Genomic DNA, 21,500 nt, shown 5'->3' with positions numbered 1-21,500 from the left:
AGCGTCCACGCACACACCTTCTATTAAAACCGATATCGTATTTTATGGACGCACTGGAGGAATTTCTGTCTCTTCGTTCGATGCAGCTTTTCCTCCAAAAGCTGCAGAGGTTAGTTTTCCGGGCGTTGGTTGGTGAATTGCGAGACAGGTCGCAACGGAGACGTGGAGCGGCGGAGGGGTGAGTGTGAGCGGCGTCTAGTAGAGCGGTAAGAACTGGTTGGATCAGATGTCGCAGTTGGAGACAGTGAGCGACGTAGCGGCGGATCATAAGGACGACGTTGGAAAGTGTACCAGCTTGTCCCATCATCCCGTCCGTAGGTGTCGAATCCACGACGTTCGTCCTGCTGACGCTTCCGACAGACGCGTGCAATGTGGCCCTGATAGGCGCAGTAATAACAGATTGGACGAGGCGGCCGCCACGGTGGGTGAAAGGATTGGCTATGCGCACTCGGAGTCAACGAAGCCAGTGGGACAGGCGTCGAGTGTGCGGGCATCGGTTGTATGACGGGTGGTGATCGAGCGAGGACTTGTGCGTACGTCGGCTGGGGTCGAGGTACTGGAGAGTCTACATACGCTGGCTCAGTCATGGACGCCAACTCCTCTTTGATAACGTCGCGCAAAACAGTGTTGGAGTGTGGGGGTGTCATTGAGAGGCCGAAAGATTGCAGCTCTTCCCGTATAATCGCCCGGATGATGGCACGCAATGAGGCATCAGTCGTGGTGGTGTTTTCAGCACTGTCCGGCGGTAACCGTTGGGATTCAAGTTCCTCTAGGCGTTGGCACGTGGCAACAACATCAGTGACTGTAGTCGGGTTTTGAATGACCAAGGCATTGAAGGCGACCATGCCGATCCCTTTAAATAGATGACGAACTCTCTCTGATTCAGACATGGACGTGTTGAAACGGTGACAGAGAGCAAGCACATCCTCTATGTAGGATGTGTAAGACTCACCGCATTGTTGCTTGCGAGCATCCAGTGTCTTCTTCGCGAGAGCTGAACGAACCCCCGGGGTGCCGAAAATTTGGCGAAGCTGTTGCTTGAAACGTGTCCAGTCCGTAATGTCCGTTTCATGATTGAAAAACCATGTTTTCGCTACGCCTGTCAGATAGAAAGAAACACGGCGAAGCTTGGTAGGATCATCCCAGTTGTTAGTGGAACTCGATCGATTGAACTGGTCCAACCAATCCTCCACATCTTTACCTCGAAGTCCGGCGAACGTGGACGGCTCACGCTGGTGCGCGGTGATAATCCACGATGGATAGGCCGCGGTAGCCGGGGCCGTGGAGGTAGACGCGGAAGCACCGGTTGGCTCGTCCTGAGGCATGTTACCGGACAGCTGGCACAAACGACGACGTGAGCGGAGCTCCAGGAGGCAGATCGGGCTGGGAGAGGACGGAAGATCGTAGAGCACACTCCAGCACTTGTGATGTAACGGTGAAGGCAACCTTTATTAGGCCCAGAAGACACGATGAAGCGACCACGCTCAAGGCACAGAACCCAGACAAGCCAAGGCCCCCACAGCAGATGAAGACGACGACCACTCATGATGATGAATATGTGTAAAGAAGTATATGTGCTTAATGAATGCCTACAATACTTGATAATTTCGTTGTCTGTAGTAGGTGTGTTTTTATGTCCCGCGTCGTCAGCACTGGAGCCGTCGGCCAGGTCGAGAGCAGCGCGGTCAGTGAGCGCGCGTACTGCTGTGTGGGCCGACTCATTCGGGTTCAGTGAAACGCCGTTTACGGAGCCGACATGCGCGGGAACCAATATATGGCGTGAGGGACAATCCTATCGCTGGTGGAGCTGTTCAAGAACCTGGCGGCCTGTGCTGATATGCGGCCCTTTTGAAAGGCTCTGACTGCAAATTTGGAGTCGCTGTACACCTCTTCGCATCGACCATTTAGCAGAGCGAGTGCGATGGCCACTTGTTCGGCCACCTGGGGGTTCGTTTAGGGTATCATGGCGCAGTTCGTAGTCGAGCCCGTCTTGTCCACAACCACATCTGTGAACTTCTTGCGGTCTCGATATGCTGCAGCCTCAACGAAACTTGCATTCACGCCACCTTTTCCCAGTTGCGTCAGTATATAAAGTCGTCGCCTTTGCTCGACGACGTCCATCATTGTGTACAGGGGGAGTGTTGCGGGGTATTGGGGCAACAATGACGTTTTGCTGTATATGTTTTGATACACGCACGATATTTGTTTCTAGCTCCATAAGGTTAAAACCTAGCTCGCCAAGTATGCGCCGACTAGCCGTCGTAGTGGACAACCGAGCCAGCTGCGAGCGTTGCTGCATTTCCGCTTTCTCGGCAGCAGAGTTGGCACACCGTGCGCGAGCAAACTCTCGGTGTGTGTGCGTACGGGAAGCCCCAGTGCTTTCTTGACGATCTTTCGGATAATGACGTCGAGCTTGTCCCACTCCGACCTAAGCCACTTGTGCATGGCAACGGTGTAAGTAAAGTGGCAGAGTACGAATGCACTGATGAGCCTTAACGACTTGTCTTCCTTATGGCCTCTATGTCCCCCGGAGATTCTTTTGATGAGTCGAAAGGCGTTCTCAGTCTTGGCGACGATCTTCCGCAGAGCGGTGCCATTGCCACCCTTCGCTTCAATAAACATTCCGAGGATCCGGATGGTGTCTACCCTCGGGATTTTCTCCCCGTCACACCTTTATTGATTGATTTGTGGGGTTTAGCGTCCCAAAATCACCATATTATTATGAGCGACGCCATAGTGGAGGTTTCCGGAAATTTCGACCACCTGGGGTTCTTTAAAGTGACCCAAATCTGAGCACACGGGCCTACAAAATTTCCGCCTCTATCAGAAATGCAGCCGCCGTAGCCTGGATTCGATCCCGCGACCTGTGGGTCAGCAACCGAGTAGCTTAGCCACTAGACCACTGCAGCGCGGCTCTCCCCGTCACTCGTGTGAATGTGTATATCGCTTTCTTCGACGCGTTTCTATCTATTAGGTCGGCCACCTCATTTTTTTTCTGTAGAGCAGGAGCTCCGACTTGGCGGGTGACCATCTCAGTCCTGTTTGGCGCAGGTACAATTCCACCTGGGCGACTGCTTCTTGAAGGGCATCTTGCACCCGGCCTTCGTCACCGCCAACGCACCAGATTGTGACGTCGTCGGCGTAGATGGTATGCTTGATTCCGCCCACGCTAGCCTGTCTTTTCGACAGTTCAATAATGCAGTGATTGAACAGTATCGGGGAAATCACAGACCCCTGGTGCGTGCCTCAATGTCCGAGTGGTACGTCTTCAGCGAAGAAGTTCCCGATGCGCAGCCTCGCTTTTCTTCCAGACAAGAAGGACTTGATGTAGTTGTACAGCCTGAGCTCAAGCTCGAGTTTCGCCACAGTCTCCAAGATGAATTCGTGCTTAATGTTGTCAAAGGCCTTCTCTAGGTCTAGGCCAAGAAGAGCCTTTGTATCTCTAGAGTAACCATCAAGGACTTGGTGCTTAATGAGCAGCATTGCATCCTGCGTTGAAAGGCCGGTACGAAACCCGATCATGTTGTGCGTATAAATATAATTTCCCTCCAGGTATACTATAGTCATTAAGTATGTTGAGAATCGCCTGCTCTGTCACCTTACCCTCGCACGACGTGAGGAAGATCGGATGAAGACTCTCAACGCTAGGAGACTTTCCTGGCTTGGCAATCAGTACGGTGTCGGCTAGCTTCCATTTCTCAGGAACACTACCCGTTTTCCATGCTTCATTGATGAAAGCAGTTGGACGTTCTATAAATGCATCGTCGAGGTTTCTGAGGGCTCTGTTCGTGATTCCGTCTGGGCCTGGTGCCGACTTGCGATTGAGCATTTGTATCACTCTCCTGATTTCAGCCTCTGAAAAGTATTCTTCTAGTTCAGGTAAAGGAGGGCCACCATACTCTGGAAACACTCTGTCTTCGTCCTCTCGTTCGACCGGCAGCTACATGGAAACTAATCGGGTAACGAGTTCGTCAACCTCCTGTTTTTTGGTGGCTTCGTGAAGGGCATAAGCTAAAGTGTGTCTCTGGTTAGCCCTAGTGCTGTGCTCGTCAATGAGGTGCCTCAGAAGGTGCCAGGACTTGCCATTTCCGGTTTGACCGTCGACGGACTCACGGAGCTCGTCCCACAGCTGTTTGCGCAGTGTGTCGAAATGTTGTTCGATTGCTTTGTTCAACTTTGATATTTTTTGCCGCAGCCTGACTGACTTTGATGGCTTCAAAACGGGTTGGCTTGTAAATGCTGGGTGCATGACGTCATGCTTCATCCTGTGTTTTTCCTTCCTCCATGGAAGTACCTTATTATGGTGATGTGGATAGCACGCGTGGCTCAGTTGCCGCGGAGCCAGAGGTCATGGGTTCTATGACGAAACTTTTTTCTTTGCTTTCTGATAATGCGTATTTTTTCTCCATCATGACACTTCCGTGACTGAAATACGTCATTGAAATCTTGGTGGGCCTTGGCATAAAATACTTTCTTGTTTATGAAAGGTTGTCAAAGAGGCAGTGATCGGCACATAGGCAGTGTGAAGCATCCTCACCATCATCATCAACAATCTGATTACGCCCACTGCAGGGCAAAGGCCTCTTCCATGATTCGCCAATGAACCCAATCTTGTGGTTTTTGCTGTCACTTTATACTTATACCGGCGAACTTTTTAATCTCATCGGCCCACCTAACTCTCTGTGAAGCAAGTGATGGTGAATTGACAGCTTTAAATGTGCGTGCGACGCTAGTTTTACATGGACAAGGAACCATAAATCGGGCTGCTTAGTCGGTAATGAACTAGAGATCTTCATTTGATTACTTTAGCTTGCATCCAATAATACACTAATACAAACGTAAGTTTGTTTTAAAGACACACACACGTATGCCTGCGATGTCTGCTTGGTGAATCTGCGTAGTGCTGTGCGTATGTACAATGCAGTGCGTGGAGCGCTAACTGCCGGCAAGATTTTGAAATGCCGCGTATGCGCACTATTTCATCAAGGTGGTGCGTGCCCCGCGTTGTCTGCTACTCCTGCGCCCATGCACTCGACGTGCGCTAGCAAGCGATGGCCATTCATGCTTCTCGTGTTCTCACCGTATATCACCTGATTTGAAGTCGGCCTTCGGCTTTTTTAAAAAGCCAATATTTAACGGTCACCAAGGTGAGCTTAGAATTTTCACTGCATGAGACTTCAAAAACCTTATTTGTTTTAAAAAACAGCCAGTTCCGGCGAGCAGTATGTGGAAGGTTTCACGGGCTGAACAGTGTGAGCTTGCGAAAACCTGCGGCAATAAATGAAACCATACATTGTTTTGTGCTTGCTGAAAATTGAACGATTAGCAGGCAGAGTGACAGCTAGGTAAATTTCACCGCAAGAACACGAAACCGCTTTCCAACGCTTTCATGCGCATAGGTGGAGAAGCAGCAGACAAAACTGGACGGGCACCGCTCATACAGTGCTATGCGCATGCGTCGCATTTACTAATCTCGCAGCCAGTTAGCGCGGCGCAGCCCACCGGGCAGGGGCTCACGGGTTTCCTCTAACAGTGAACTGTGCTGTACCTGCGTGTGTATGTGCAACTGCTGGCGTGTTTGCATACTGTGTAAGGACATGCTTGAGTGTCTACGTACAAGTGTCTGCAGTAAACGCGTGCTGTGTTTGCCTGTGTGTTTGCGGTCGCATGCATCATGAGACAGTTATAGTATACCGGGCTTACGGGGATACCGGGCCATCCCGCTATCCGGGCTAACCGGATAGCGGGCTCGAAGTGCACGTGTGCAGATACGCGCGTTACCAGTACTGCTTACCGTACGCGCGCAATTTTTCAGATTTAACGTTACCATGGTAGCGTATACAGGTGTACGTGGTGTACGTACAACATGGCGGCGCACTTTGACGCCCACTTTGAAGTGATTTTGGCGTAGTGGCTGAAAGATTGACTTTGTTCGCAGCAAACGACTGCTTAAAGTGGCTTTGCTTGTCTTCAGTAAGCTTCGATGACCGAGTATTACGGATAAGTTGACGTAGTTTTTGAGATAACTTCTTGTTTCGAACGCGCCTAGGCCGAACTACAAGATCGATGTAACCAAATCGGCAACACAAGTGTTTTCGTGTTTGGTGCGTGGTTCATATTTAGTTACTTTTATTAAAAATAAACTTGCAACAATGCATCGTGTAGAGGAATAAGCAAACATTCTCCTTTTCTTTTCCTTTTCACTGTTCTTTAACTTATTAACCATCCGATAGATTGTCCCATCGTCCCAGCTGGGCCACGTAAACCACGTAAACGCTATCCCGGTAAACTATAAGACGCTGTCCACGACGAACGTTCGCTGCACGGTAACGCCATTCCCTTAACCTCCGCTATTCGCTAACGGTAAACTATAACTGTCTTACTGGAGAGCACGCACTCAGCACGGAGGAGATACCGGGAAGAACACAACACAAGGGTTCACTTTATTGAGCGTGTTAATACACGTCTTGAGTGCGTGCTCTCCGGCAATAATGATGAATCTCCTCGAAGTTGCCCAATGATCCGCTGGGTTGTATACATAGGAATGCGCTTATTCATGGAAATACGAGCTATGTGCGAGCGTTTATGTGCCTATTTATGCGTCTTTGTAAGCACCTGCTTCGTGTGTTCGTGCGCGTGTTCAAAATGGGTATGTGTGCGTATGCATTGAGTGCACGCATGGAAGTAGGAGTCTCTACATGAGTGAGTGCTGTATTTATTGCGTACGTGTGTATGCATTTGTGCACCTGTACAAATTCTACGTACAGTGTATAAGAAGTATGCGTATGTATGTGTGGTTGTGTACAACAGTAAATGACAAGTCAGTGCATGTGCGTGTGTGTGCATGTCGTCCTGTGGTTAATCTCTTCCCGTGGTTAATTGCCGCGGTTTTACATGCGTTTTTGTAGTGAGCGTACACTTCAACATCTTCATGTGCGCGTCACTCAAGCCATTCGACGTTTCATCGAGAAAAGAGAGAATTGTGTGATACCGTCTCGCCTAAGGTCAGTTCAGCGCGTTTCAACGGAGACTGGAAGCACCCGGGTGCAGCGGAGTACCTTGATGCAGCACTCTAGGAACTTCATCTCCTTGAGATCAGCTACAGTGGCGTAGCGGTCTCGATCAGTGGCGAATATGAGGTCCATCTCATCCTGCACCTTCTTCTGTGCTCCAGGATTCTGGCCTAGCAAGTAGATGCACCAAGATATGGCCGCTGACGTCGTGTCGTGCCCCTGCATGTACACGTGAACTACAATAAACAGCCACTCTCCCGACAAAGTTTTCTCACTTTCGGCCCATTAGTTTACATCACACTTTGGCAAACATGAAGCGTATGTGTTTGCATTCGGTACAGAAGATTTATGTGAGCGTACCTTTGATCTTTTTCTATCTTTTTTTTGCAGCGCCGAGGTATTCGCGACAGCCAAAGAGGATGTCTTTCGCACTATTGAGATGAGGAGAGCCGCTCTAGGCTTGCATGCAAGCGAGTAATGGCCGACCCTGTCCGTGACGGCACGGATGGCGGAGGAGAGCTGAGAAGTAAAAAAATACAGAAAGCGGAGACTATGCAGCTACACAGGTAAAGATAACGGTAAGGCTCTTGAGGCCACTCCCTCTCCCACAGTCCCACAGGCGCAGGCCTATGGCTTGCAGGTTCAATTCATTAGATTTAGGGTCACGCTATAGACAGACAGCTGCTCCTTGGGAATCCCGGAATTCTAAGTGCCGAAACCACAATATGATAATAAGGAACATCGTATAGAGGGAAGGACTCCAGATTAATTCTGATCAGCTGCCGTTTCTATAGTGAAGCCGTATATTGCTATAAAAGGTGGTAAATTGTGGTGGTCCATAAATGCGCAGAAACTATAACAATGAGCAATGCAAGCATTGCGAGTTGGCGCTACCTCAAAGAGTCTCCGGGCTAGCATTAGATTAGTCTTCAGGTTATGTTAGCCTATATTGCTAGAGATATTACCCGCCCAAACTTCAATTAAAATATTTTGGGGGTTCTTATTGTCCTCTAAGCGAACACCACCAAAGGCAAAATTTGAAGCACACAGCTCCTAAATGTTGGGATAGAAAAATCAAAAGCTACAACGAGGGAAGCTTCGATAGATGCCAGCTTGTGATAAACACCGTGGCGGCACGTTTCAGATCCGCTCGCTAATTATCAGTAAACAGTGCTTGAGCGGCACTCTAAATACAAATACCTGCGTTTTATTATTTCACTCCCACTAAATTGGCTGTCATGAACGGCTATTCAATATTCTATGCCCACGTGCTTAGCACCGCAACACCGAAGTTGCAATGCTACAGCGGTTTGCTTAAGTGAATCTTGAGCAATCACTACGGCATATCTTGCTGTCAGATTTCGAGACTGGCTCGTCACTTTGCCAAAGCAGTCGAGCATGAATATAAGGCAGCTGGCGAGCGACCATAAGCCATAATGCATGAAAGAGCTCGCCGACCTTCTTGCCTAATGCGTTCCACATGTAGCTCCCGTCAAGGTCGTAACACCCCATAATATAATTTTTTTAACTCTCACGAAACTGCAGGAATGCTTTGGCATGTAGCTAGTCCTCTGCTACGTGGAAGTAGGAAGCAACAAGTAACTTACGAGAAAAAAAAAGACAGCGTCGTGACTTAACATAATGTGTATACAATAACGATAAATGGTGCGAAAATTCTCTTTGCGCCATAGAAGCTCAACTAGACGAGAAAATTGAAATGCCAACCCTAATAAGCAAAATCTCGTTCACAAAAAAACATATACAGAAAATATTATAACTGGAATAAAGACTATGCGACATTTATAACTATCACATTAAAACAGAATAGATAGATACAGAGAAAGAATAAAGTTGAGTGAAAGGCAGGGAGGTCAACTAGCTAAAACAGAAAGCTTATCATTGACTGTGCGAGAATAGAAACACAGCAATAAGAGGTGAGGGGTTAGAAACATCTCTGGCTATACTAATAAGACGTCATGCCAAAACAGTGCAGCAGAAAATCTCTACTACGAAATTGTGAGACAGCACATGCGTACGCATATTTGTAATTGTATCACTTAACACCAAAAACAGTAGGCGACATTAGCCTATGTTTTGCCTAGACTACCAGATATTAACCAGAGTTTAGCCTAAACTGGTTGACGTCAGACATCAGTTTAACGCTAGCCGAGAATAGCCATCACGCACATTAGCTACTACGTGGCTAACTATAGCCATCGTTAACAGGCTATAGCCTACATTAGTTATTAGTTAGTCAAACTTACCCAGTATTACCTACCGTTTTTCGAACACTAGCCGACATCGGTCATCATTTAGCCAACTCTAACCGTGAGTGAGAATCATTTGGCGAGCACTATAATAATATTATCTGGGTTTTTATGTACCAAAACCACCATACAATTACACCCTATGTAGTGGAGTGCTCCGGAAACTTTGACCATTTGATGTTCTTTAACGTGCAATGACACTGGTCTCCACTAATTCGCCTCCATCGAAATACGACCACCACGGCTGGGATCAAACCCGTGACTTTTGGGGCAGTAGCCGACTACATTAGCCACTGTTCCATTGAGGTGGACACTTAGTCAATACAAAGTTATACTTTATGGTTACCAGTTGCGGAAGTTGTAGTCGACTTGCTGCTCCGATTGTGTGTTATGATTACTTGTAGCACTAACTGTATAATATATATTATTATGTGACCTGCTTTCCTACTGGAACGGCTTTTTTTTTTCGTATCACACGCATACGCCTTTTCCTTGAGACTTAGCTATTCACTTGTTTGCGCGCTACGCACATTAACGTTTGGACACTTACGCATCAAAAAGTTAATTAGATTTATCTTATAAAGCTTCACAATCGAATTGCGATAGAAGATAGTCCCATCGCATGGTAGTGAATAGAACAGCCCATGGTCTAAACCAATTCAAGATGACTTAAATCGGGATCATGTTACTTGCTCCACCACTAAGTGGCAAATTCGGGTGGAAATATAGCGAGTTGCATCTTTCAATTCCCTCATTGCGTAAGGCCCCAGCTTCGGAATGCGGCTTGGCTGCCATGTAAGGGTACAGAACGGAAGCAGGAATAGTTTCCGGAACCGGTTTACGTGACATGCCGTGCGAATAAGAAACCTTCGCTATGACTTCACACGAACCATTTCAATGCTCCACTAGCAGATTATGCTTGATGCAATCTGATGACTCACTCAGAGATTTTCGCAGCCCCTCCAGATCTCTCAGTGAAAAGCAACATTACTTGCTAAAATATCAGCTCCCGTACATCATTTCAATTCCGTAATTCAACAAATTACAGAGAACTGAAGACGTGGAGCTTTTATTGTCATAGAGTTAGCCATATTGATTCAATGATTAGGCATATTGTTAGGCATTTTCTTGCTGTCTCGCCTGGTTGGCACCGCTATGGACCAAATAAAGTTATCGGGCACAATATTGGTCCCTACTGAGCCTCGGTGCTACTAAATCTACTGCATGCTGAACAAATACTCTCGCCTTTGCATTCGCATTCACGTCAAATTCTTTACCAATGCACAAGTCTCGAAAAAAGAGAGAGTAAGGTATGCCATAGGCATATTACCATACGAACTAGACTATCACTTACAGCAGTTGCACAAAATCGTAAAATGCACTGCTTTCGTTTAATACTCTTGAGTGGATTAATTGCTATTTGTCTGGTAAATGATGGGTTGTTATAGTTTCATTACGCCATATCTGTTTATCTATCATATATATATATATATATATATATATATATATATATATATATATATATATATATATATATATATATATATATATATATATATATATATATATATATATATATATATATATATATATATATATTGTCACGGGTATAGAAAGGTACCTCAGGCACTGATGCAGAAATGACGCAGAAGTGATGAAGACGACGATGTTGTTGCGGAGCCATGTCTGGACTGCGCCGTTGTCCTGCATCCTATCCTTGCCCACTGTCTGCAGTTTTAGCCCAACCGGCGTTAACTTATTAAATACTCCCTGTTACAATATATATATATATATATATATATATATATATATATATATATATATATATATATATATATATATATATATATATATATATATATATATATATATATATATATATATATATAGTGGGTGTAATAATTCAATGGGCCAGTTAGTTTTCGTGAAGGTATGAGATATGGCACAACGGGAGCGTTGTCAACAAGGATAAATATATTTATTTCCCAACAGTTTCGGGAGGGGTCCTCCCTTCATCAGGGGATGAGATAACTCATCCCCTGATGAAGGGAGGACCCCTTTTGAAACTGTTGGGAAATAAATATATTTATCCTTGTTGACAACGCTCCCGTTGTGCCATATCTCATACCTTATATATATATATATATATATATATATATATATATATATATATATATATATATATATATATATATATATTCCGAAAAACATATTTTGAGGTAAGATGCGCTAATGGGTACAGAATTCTTCACTCCGAATGTTCTCTTGAAGCTCTGCAACGCAAATTTTCACACATTTTTGGTCATGTCATGTTGGTGGCCGTTCGTATGGAGCGATAGGTAAATGGAAACCTGGTCGCTCACATTAAAGATGATAAGACGGTATTCTTTAGGCCACAAAGAAACGTCTAGGTGTGGTTTAAAATCTTGTAGCAAATAGATGTTACTGGTGTGGATGTACTTGGGGTTTCACCAGAACTTATGAATTAACAACGGAAGGACTTGTGCGTTGTCCGTTTGCGCTCAAATCTATTGCAGAATCAACGAACGCGCCCAACGAAGCGTTTTATTAACAACGACATCACGCACGTCCGATCAATGCCAATAGAAACGTTTGGGGAACGAGTGCCACTGGAGCCACAGACTCAATAGGAGCGAAAAAAAAGCGACAAAACGCATTGCATAGAGCCATGTAATCTTAGCCCTTCGACATCGGCTGCTGGGCTTTCCCGAATTCACTCTGCGCGTTCGCTACGGTTGCGTTGGACTCTTTGAAATACAAGAAATTTATCATCGAGCAGTTGTAAAAGGACATTAATTAGTTCTCCAAGAAATATAGATGACGCTCGATGTGATGCCCCTTGTTATATGAGCACAAACGTGGAAACTCTGTTCGACGTACCTCGAACATGAAGGTGTCCACCTCTTCACGGATGTCCTCTTCAGAGATACTGTTCTCACTTATGTGGTGGTCCAGCAGGACGTCCAGGAACATCGGGCGCTTTTTGAGCTCGTCGCTTGAGTCCGTGATGAGCCGCTTCTCGGACAGCTTGACGTCTTTCCGCTCGCGTATCACCTGCACGTCAGGCGGCGCGAACGCAATAACACGTGCAGGTTAACAGTGTGCACGCGGTATTCTTCACCTCTTATGTAAAACATGAAACCGACTGCATTGGTTTCAGCCACCAAGTTTGCGCCTCCACTTTTTAGGTGTATTCTGGGACACTAAAGACACGTTAATGTAAAAAAAAAAAAAAACGCGTTTCTTTCATTATTACCTCGTGCTTCAGGGCAGTCGCACTTGCCGTCAATGTTTTAGAGTAATGCGCTATTTTCTATTACACTTATCTCTAGTGTACAAAATTGACATTAATTTAAACTGCAAAATAATAGCCACTTCACACACCATGAATTCAGTACGTAAAATGCTATTTTTAAAATGCATAAATAGTGCTGTAAAGTTTTTGAAGCGAAAATTGATAAACTATCATAGCCATGAAATAATAGCGTTTTGAGGCAGAGAAATTTTTTCCTGGTTATTGCTCATACCTATTATGCAAATTATGCACATTATTTAGCGTGACACAGTTTTACTTGGGTGCCCGAAGTTTGAAGCGGCCTTCAGGTAACAGAATTATCTTAAGAAATATTACGGCCCAGTAACTACTTCTCGCATTTGCATATACCTGCACAGTTTTTTATAGAAAAACCGAAGATGGTCAAAAATTCACCTGCAGGTACACTTGACATAAAATGACTCATATATATATATATATATATATATATATATATATATATATATATATATATATATATATATATATATATATATATATATATATATATATATATATATATATATATATATATATAAATGGAAAGAAGTGGAAGTGCATACCTAAGTGCTCGTTTTTTCATGTTTTGACACAATAATGATTAATAATTAGATCTAACAGACAATAATGCCAAGAAATGTATAGGGAAAGTTATTAGAACCAATGTAAAGTATATGTAAAGAAAGGAAAGTGGGTGAAAAAATAACTTGTAATGAGCAAGAATCGAACCTACGACCTCCGAACCTACGACCTCTCTCTCTCTCTTCTCTCTCTCTCTCTCTCTCTCTCTCTCTCTCTATATATATATATATATATATATATATAGTCCAGTAGATCCTCCGTGAGCGGTCACAACGTGGTTTATTTCGACGTTTCAGCCTAGAGTCTGGCCATCATCAGGATATATATATATATATATATATATATATATATATATATATATATATATATATATATATATATATATATATATATATATATATATATATACACTACACCCTAATAAATAAACCTGATTCGTCTCTTAGAGCCGAGGCTAATAATTGCGATCAGAAATTTCAAATAAAGGCGGGTGGGTCTGAATTTTTCTCTTCTGTATCAGAACGAAAAAAAACTAAGATAAAGTATCGTAGTCATAAAAGATCGAAATTGGGCACTGGAGTGAGAGACCTAGTAAAAAAGAACTGACCGTGTTCCTCTTATTTTAACAAGTTCAGGAGAGTGAACTGACATTTGCTCTTTTCAAGGAGGCATACCACCTGAAGAGACTGTTTCGCCTGCATGCTCCAGATTCCGTCGCGATAGTTAGGTCAGACGTCACTCCGCGAAACGTGGTCGCGCGTAATTCAAGGCAAGGCACCGAATGAGTGTGCGCAGCAAAAAGCAAAGGAGCAAGCCGACCTTCTTGGTGAATGTGTGGATGGCGCTGATGTCGTGGTGGTAGAGGCGTCCGTTGCGCGTCAGCCGGTACAGAGAGTCCAGCCACAGCCAGGGACGCACGGCACGGTTGATGAAGTTGCTGCCAACTCTCCAGGTGGCGCCGCCATGCGTCAAGAAAGGCGCCAGTTGAAAACATCGCTACCCCCATAATACACTTCTGCTAGATTAACGCCTTCTTAATTTTTTTCAATTCCAGTGCAAAGACGCGCTTATCAATGGGAGCCGTCGGTCTGCCTTCGTTCAGGAAGTGGTCATGATGCGATGCTGCATGAGAGTTCACACTGCATGCACCACACGTGCTTCCGAGTGCTTTACCCCGGAGGTGAAAAAGCCGTCTTTCCCACCACAGTATCCTACGTCTCTCAGATTTCTTCTTTCAGGCTCCTTTTTTTGCGGCTCGAAGGAACGCCGCCACTGTATCACGGCGCAACGCAGGTAGTAGCGTTGCATTGACGCTTCCTCATTGGTTGTCCTCATAGCGCCACGAACGGTGACTCGTTATTTGAAAACACCGTATTTTCTCAGAGCCAGCGTGACCACCAGCTTCTGTACACCAGAATCTGTACACAACTGACAAAACAATTACTTCGCATGATTTCCATCGTAAGGCACTGCGTGTGGGAGCTCTCTCCCCCATGACAGCAAAGCACACACGAAGGCTAAGCAATGGGAAAGAGCAGAGAAAGGGTAAGGGGAGAGGGTAGTGAACGGCTGGATCAGGCGCATTTGGCTGACATTGAAATAATAGAGGAGACGTTGGCTAGACAGTAATCGGCGCCAGTGCTAGGATCGCCCACCGCAATGGTGGGTTTACGAGTGACTACGGCGTGGCACTGCTAAGCACGAGTAAGGGAATTGGACTCACGACCACTACTGCCGCATTCAATTAATAGCTGCTTGGAAGCTTACGAACCCTAATCTCACTATCATATGTTGATAGTAGGGGGCTTCGAATAAAATTCGAACACCTTGTTTTGTTTAACATGCACCTGAGTTTAAGCACACGTTTGTTCTTCGCACACTTGATTTGAGATACAGGTACAGTCTGTTTGACACCTAGGGGCAATATCAGAGTGCATGGCATGTAAAAGCCCCTTAATATTGGGAAAGTACCGCCATCTTCTGTACCTGCCGCCACGCGCTCGACCTCCTCTTTCCCTTCTCGCCCCCCTTCGCGTCCTCCCGGTCTCCGACACTTTTTCTGCACGATGGTTGGTCTCCTTCACGGTTGCGCTTGAAGACATGGGGATCTTGCGCTTTGCTTGTGTTTTTCTTTTTCGCTCGCGCCATTTTTCGCCGACGCTCCACGTAACAAACGTAGCGCGCGCTTTGTTTTCTGTGCGTTGCGTGGGCGCTATGCCGTGTTGTTGCGCCTATGACTGCAACAACCACAGCGAAAATGGTTAGGCGCTTTTTATGATACCCCAAGGTAAACGCGATGGCTTGCGCAAGCAGCAGTGGCTGCACAACATCGGCCGAAAAAACTTCGTTCCGATAAAGAACAGTGTACTTTGCGAGGTAAGGTGCCTTTCTTATTGCTCGTATCAAAGCATCACCAAATGCGGCATTTGAAATATTGTTTCGGCCTGCTCATCAACATACGTGTTTCTTAGGGGCGAAGCTCCTTACGCTGTGAGTCGTATGTCCCGTGTCGTCGTAGTCGTCGTAGTAGCCAGTTGCAGTGGATTGGATGTCAATAAAAACGGCATCACACCATACCCACAGAGTGAATGATGATGAGTGGGACGAAGCGTCCCTCAGTCCATTCATGCATCCGTCCGTCCATCCATCCATCCGTACGCTTCGCTGTACTCGTCATTATTCACCTCGTGGAGACGCTGTGATTTTTTCCTCGGCTATTCACGCGTTGCTTAAAAGTGGAATTGTCATCAATATGTGGAATTCATTTGTTGGAAACAAGAAGAAAGTTGAATCGCTTAACGTTTTTATACAAAATTATGTCAGAGAAAGTTGCCTTAGATATACCTTGTTGCGTTCAGCCAGCCGCTGCTAGGAATACTCGCCGTAAAGATGTTCAATCCTTGGCACCCAAATTCGCGCGAACTAATGCTTACAAATACTTTTATTTTCCTATAACAGATGATGAATGCAATTCACTGCCTCATGAGATTTTTCCGGCTGTCAATTTTACAATATCGCTAAAACGTTATCTATTTTGTGATTAGAATGTTCAAATGTGTTGTAAATTTTGTCGCTGTTTCACAGAAATGTGACCTCTGTTAGCGTATGGATACATGTTTTTTTTTTGCTGTTAAGAATCACTTGATGTTTCTTATCCGCTTTTTTCTTGGCCCAAAATGCTGATCTGCAGTATGTCTAAAATAAGTAAATTAAATAAATAAAAATATTCAGCTCATACTTCGTCACATCGCACGCACCTCGGCAATCGTCGAAAATGCACAACTGTAGTCTGTATTCGCTGCGCACAATTAAGTGCGATAACGCAGCTTCTCGATTGCGCTTTTTGTAACTGTTAGGATTTGTTTACAAGAACGTTTGTTGGGGAAAAGAAATGAATGGATGAATAGAGACGACACTAATTGGCGCTCGTTTTCATTAGGATATTTGTTTTGTTATTTGTTTTTAGGGGGAATGAACACACGAAAAGCATGAAACAGATGCGGTCCATTGAAAGAAGAAATTAATACAGAGGCGCAACGCAACAAAAAATGCTATGGCACGGTGATAGCGAGTGAGCCGTTTTCTAGAAGACCGTAGCCGCCATCGTTTTGGTGACGCCAGTATTAGCATATCTTCCATTCTCTAACAAGAAACTATATTATCTTTTTTACCAGTGTCACATGGGTACTTATGACCGGGATCAGTCAGTTCGGATAGGGTTTTTCGGTCGCTATCGAAGCGCAGATTATGATGACATTCCTGGTGCAGTTTCTCCTCTCACAAGTTACCCGATCGCTAGTTTATTTGACAAAAACGTTAAAACACAGTTCTAATTTATCATTTTATTATGTTTCTGTTTTTGTGATGGATGAGTCACTGATGACGACACTTAATCGTATTCATATTGCTCAAAGGCCTTCTTCAGTTTAGAGACCACTGCGCAAAGCTACTTTCACGCCGAGAAGTTGAATACATGGCTAAACGATCCACCATTCACGAAGTCATTGAAATATGTGACGCTGTAAGTACCTACGTCGTATACTGGCGCACAAGCACGAAAAAACTCTGAACACAGACAGACATGCCACAAGCAGAACTGCATCAGATGCAAACGTACAGCATGTTATCATACGGCAGAAAAACATCCGCATCATAGAACGCCCCGTAAAAGCTCCTATTTAATTAGCATGCCCCAATACAACCTTTGGAAGAAGCTAACCCTTAAATAAACGGTTGCCTCAGAGTTTTTCATTTTATTATCACCATTAAAAAATCAGCACTACTGTCGCGCGCCAGCTGCCGCAAATAACCCGCCTCCATTGATTTCTGTGGCGCGGGAGCGTCGGCGAAAAATGGCGCCGCGCGCCACGCGCACGGCAAGCGGGCGAGGAGAATCGAAGAGGAAACGCGTGCGTGGAGGAGAGTGTCATTACTTTCCCAAGATCAAGGAGTTTTAGGCACGCGTTGAGGCCAGCGCTCCAGTCATGTGCCACCGTAGCAGATGGCACGGTTCAACACTACGCCGCTCAAGTGTCTGCACGTGCACAAGCTGCTGCCGGGTTGCGATGACAGCGCTGGCCGCGCCACTATGTCATTTTGTGAAACAGACTGTGGAGTACGTCATAAGCGAATGTGGCAGGAAATGTTAGTCGCAAAAGAAGACACCTGAGTTATCACTGCTCGCAAAGAAAGAAGGAAAAAAAGAAAGAACGAAAGAAAGAAAAAAGAAAGAAAAAAAGAAATAAAGAGTTTTTTGCGTTGTAGACAACAGCTCTCTCAACATTTTTCCTTTCATGTTTAGGTTTCGCAAAGGACAACATTGCGGCCTAGAATGCCAACACTGAAATACGACATCTAGAGCACATTAACATACATACTTTTAGCACAGCAATACTTGAATTTTTCAAACATTTCTAGAGGCGTTGTAAGTAAAAGAGTAACGAAACAATCACCATTACTTCATAACATGACGCCCATGTTTCTCGGGGAGAAAAATTTCTCGTAACCATAATTTCATAACTCGCTACAAGTGGACATTTGTATTGCTCAAGCATCCACTAACACCCCCAACAGAGGCAAGCACCCTCTAGCACTCCACTAGCTAGCGCTTGCGCTAGCCGGCTACCACTTCGACTACCTTCGAGGATTAACTTGAAACTCGCCATGAACAAGTTATAACGATAAAGACGTGACGCGCGCTAATGATGACCTGCAGAGGTGAAGAATAGTGAAGTTGCGGGTTACGCTCATAATTTAATGATCTTTTTTCCCCTTTCTGCAGAGTAGAGGAGAGCCCGCAGATCAACTCTGCACAACGTTTTGAATTACGGGTAGTGGAGGGGAGGGGGTCTCACCTGTATATGTTGCTCACGTAGGTAGAAGTTGGGTTGGTCTGCGCATTCACCTTGACTCCCATGGCAGTCTCTGGGAAAGAGTCGAATGCACGTCAAGCGACGCATTAAGAGAAGTGTGAGTCCGCATATTTACCCGAGTATGAGGATGCAACCAGCACACGCCCAAAAGGCATGTTTATCATGAAGGCAAAAGCAGCTGCCCAAAATGGATATGAGAGAAAGTTATCTTGTGGTGGAACAGCTTCATTAATATGAAACACGTGTGTGGTAGGGTACTGCGACACCAGAGTCCGAATGCGTTCACCGCTCCATTGGAGTGCGTTCAAGGGATCGTCATACTGGTTTCGCATTGAGGCAGTAACTGTATGGTAATAGGTTAGTTTGAACATGTGACAGATTTCTCTCGGTGGCAGAGAAAAAGAAAGCTGTGTTTATTTTTTACGAGAATCGGAGCACGCAGCTCCCGATGGCAGCGACAAGCAAAAAACACACGCAAAAAGACCCTACACACACATACGACTCCAAAATATTCATATACTCAAGACCATCTTCAATACCCTATTTAAAACAGATTCGATCAAAAGCATCAATAAGTCAATACACAGCCCACATCGCATGTGCTGTATTTCCTCACATGCCGAGAATGTACTTTGTTTCGTTAGGGAGCTTTCCTCACACTTTGTATCACAAAAATACGGCTGTAAACTATATTAACATGCTACAGCTGCCCCAGCCTGCCACAAAGACCATGCATACATATTGTGTCTCTTGAAACCTCGCTGAACTACTTCGACCATCAAATGTCGTTATGCCGTCTGAGCCAAAGTCAAGGAGCAAGAACAAGATGACCTGTAGGCATGACTCGTCACTGGGAGAGCAAACCGGCTTGCACACCCGCCTCTGAACTGATGAGCGCAGTAGTATTTCTTACTTGATGCCCCAGCAGTCCTCTTGTCCATCCCCTCGATTAAAAAAAAAAATGTTTGTAGTTCAGAATATCAGCATCAACTTTGGGCTGCCCAGGAAACCTGCGATGTGGTGTTTAGACTAGGTCTAGCTGTTCCCACGTGGGAGTGGCCCGCGCTGTCGCCCTAAGGGGTGGCATTTCTCCGGATCTTTAACTATAGCTGTTCATGCCGTACCGTACTATACTACAACCGAAAAATAAACTATACTAAATTCAACGGAGCCGCATTAATGCACATTATGCTCAAGTAGCAGCGACTACAGGAGCAAAAAGCAGCTGCACTTCGATATTACGTACTTTGGCGAGTCTGGGACTCGGATGTCAAAAGCAATACAAGTGGTAGTGACAGCCTGTCTCAGCTTCATCATCGACCTACAATAAGCATCAAAAGCCTCTACCTTACAAGGGATTTCGCGTCACCTAGCCCGCAGCGCAGCTGCGCCTAGGGTGTGCGACGTAAGATCTCGGCCAACGCGCAGTCTTTTTGTCCTCTTCTTCAGCTTTTGCCTTCGCTCTCCCAATGTGCGCCCGGCGCGCGCTTTCCTGCTGCGCCGGGTGGGCTGGCGTGTGATGCAGTAACTCGGCTGGACGAGAGAAGGAGTGAAGAGAGAGGAAAAGATATAGAAATAGAGAAATGAAGAGAAGAAAATAAGAAAGAGGTACAGAGAGAAATATACAGAAACACTTAAAAAAAAGGGGGTCACAACGGGAGTAGAACTACAAAGAACGAAAGCAAGAAAGAAAAAAAAGGAAGAAAGAGAAAGGAATGAAAGAGAAAAAGATAGAAAGAGCGGGCGAAAAACAGATAGAAACAGAGACACAAAAGGGACAGAGAAAGAGGGAGAAATAGAAAAAAATAAAGAAAAATAACCATGGCTGCGCAGCTCCGCTGTTCCTTTTAAATTGGGGCCGCTAGTGCGAAACTGCCTCAATTTTTCAAGTGTCCTGCAGTTGTCATAAAAGCACATTGTGTGCTCCACCTAACTGCCGTTTTTCCGCGCACGCAAGTGGTCATTCTTTTGAATTTTGCTTTCCCTTTCGCACAAATAGTCATTTTTTCACGGTGAGCGTACCGCAAATGATGTCGAGAGTGCAGGCAGTGACGAATTTGGTGATGTCGACTGCACCGTGCGTCTGGTGCTGCAGCGCCTGCGCGAAGATCTCTCCTTGCTCGTTCATGATTGGCAGGAAGTCTTCGAGTATGCGAAAGTGGAACGCCGGTGTCAGCATCTTCCGCCGCGACTTCCATTTGGAGCCGGAGCTGCAAGCGTGGGGAAAGAAAGTGTATACATCCATCAAAGTGCAGTGTACTCGGTGTGCACTATAAAAAAAAATGGCAGATCCTACGTACAGTGGTAATTGATGATATGCGAAGCACAAATGAGGAAAGTTGGCATGTCACTTTAAAATCAGCACAACGCTAGGAGTCGGACGTAAATCATGCCGTACATGACTTCCATGTCATTAATATCATATTTGGACGTGTAATTTAACCTTCGTCGTCTATTCACGTCACGTGATACCAAATTTGGTATATGTGGAGCTGGGGAAACGGCCACAAGCGCATCCTGAGCGTGGCTTGTAGTTATGTTCTTACATGTCACGCCACTCTTGATTTTCATGTTTTTACCAGTAATATACCTTGGACATTCATTCACGTCCCGAGACACCAAATTTGGTATGTGAAGCTAGCGAAACGACCGTGAGCGCACCATGAGCATGGCGTGTAGCCATGACTTATATGACATGCACGTCAAAATTTTCAACTTGGGATCTGTCACTTATGTTCGCCATGCAGTCATGTCTTGCCATGCCAGTTTTGAAATACATCATGTGAACACAACCACTACAAGCCTACAAGACCTTGTAGTGCAAATCATGACATTTATGGCATACATACCATGATTTTCATGTTATGAATAGTCACTCATGCTCGTCATACAGTCATGGTACGCCTTACCAAATTTGGTATTGATGCCATTA

At 45.2% G+C, this 21,500-nt stretch overlaps 1 protein-coding gene across 1 annotated transcript in view; it reads right to left on the bottom strand.

Moving 5' to 3' along the window:
• LOC119161314 (cytochrome P450 4V2) overlaps window positions 1-21,500 on the bottom strand; it is a 151,066-nt gene that overhangs the window by 26,403 nt on the left and 103,163 nt on the right. The window contains exons 4-8 of the mRNA XM_037413720.2: window positions 20,591-20,778; window positions 18,551-18,620; window positions 14,016-14,142; window positions 12,182-12,355; window positions 7,059-7,232 (exon numbers count right to left, since the gene is read on the bottom strand). Of these exons, the coding sequence (XP_037269617.1) occupies window positions 7,059-7,232; window positions 12,182-12,355; window positions 14,016-14,142; window positions 18,551-18,620; window positions 20,591-20,778 (733 nt within the window). The remainder of the gene's footprint in view (window positions 1-7,058; window positions 7,233-12,181; window positions 12,356-14,015; window positions 14,143-18,550; window positions 18,621-20,590; window positions 20,779-21,500) is intronic.

Source organism: Rhipicephalus microplus, chromosome X (genome assembly GCF_043290135.1).
Source record: "Rhipicephalus microplus isolate Deutch F79 chromosome X, USDA_Rmic, whole genome shotgun sequence".
Classification (NCBI taxonomy): Eukaryota; Metazoa; Arthropoda; class Arachnida; order Ixodida; family Ixodidae; genus Rhipicephalus; species Rhipicephalus microplus.
This window is presented reverse-complemented; position numbering and strand designations above follow the sequence as displayed.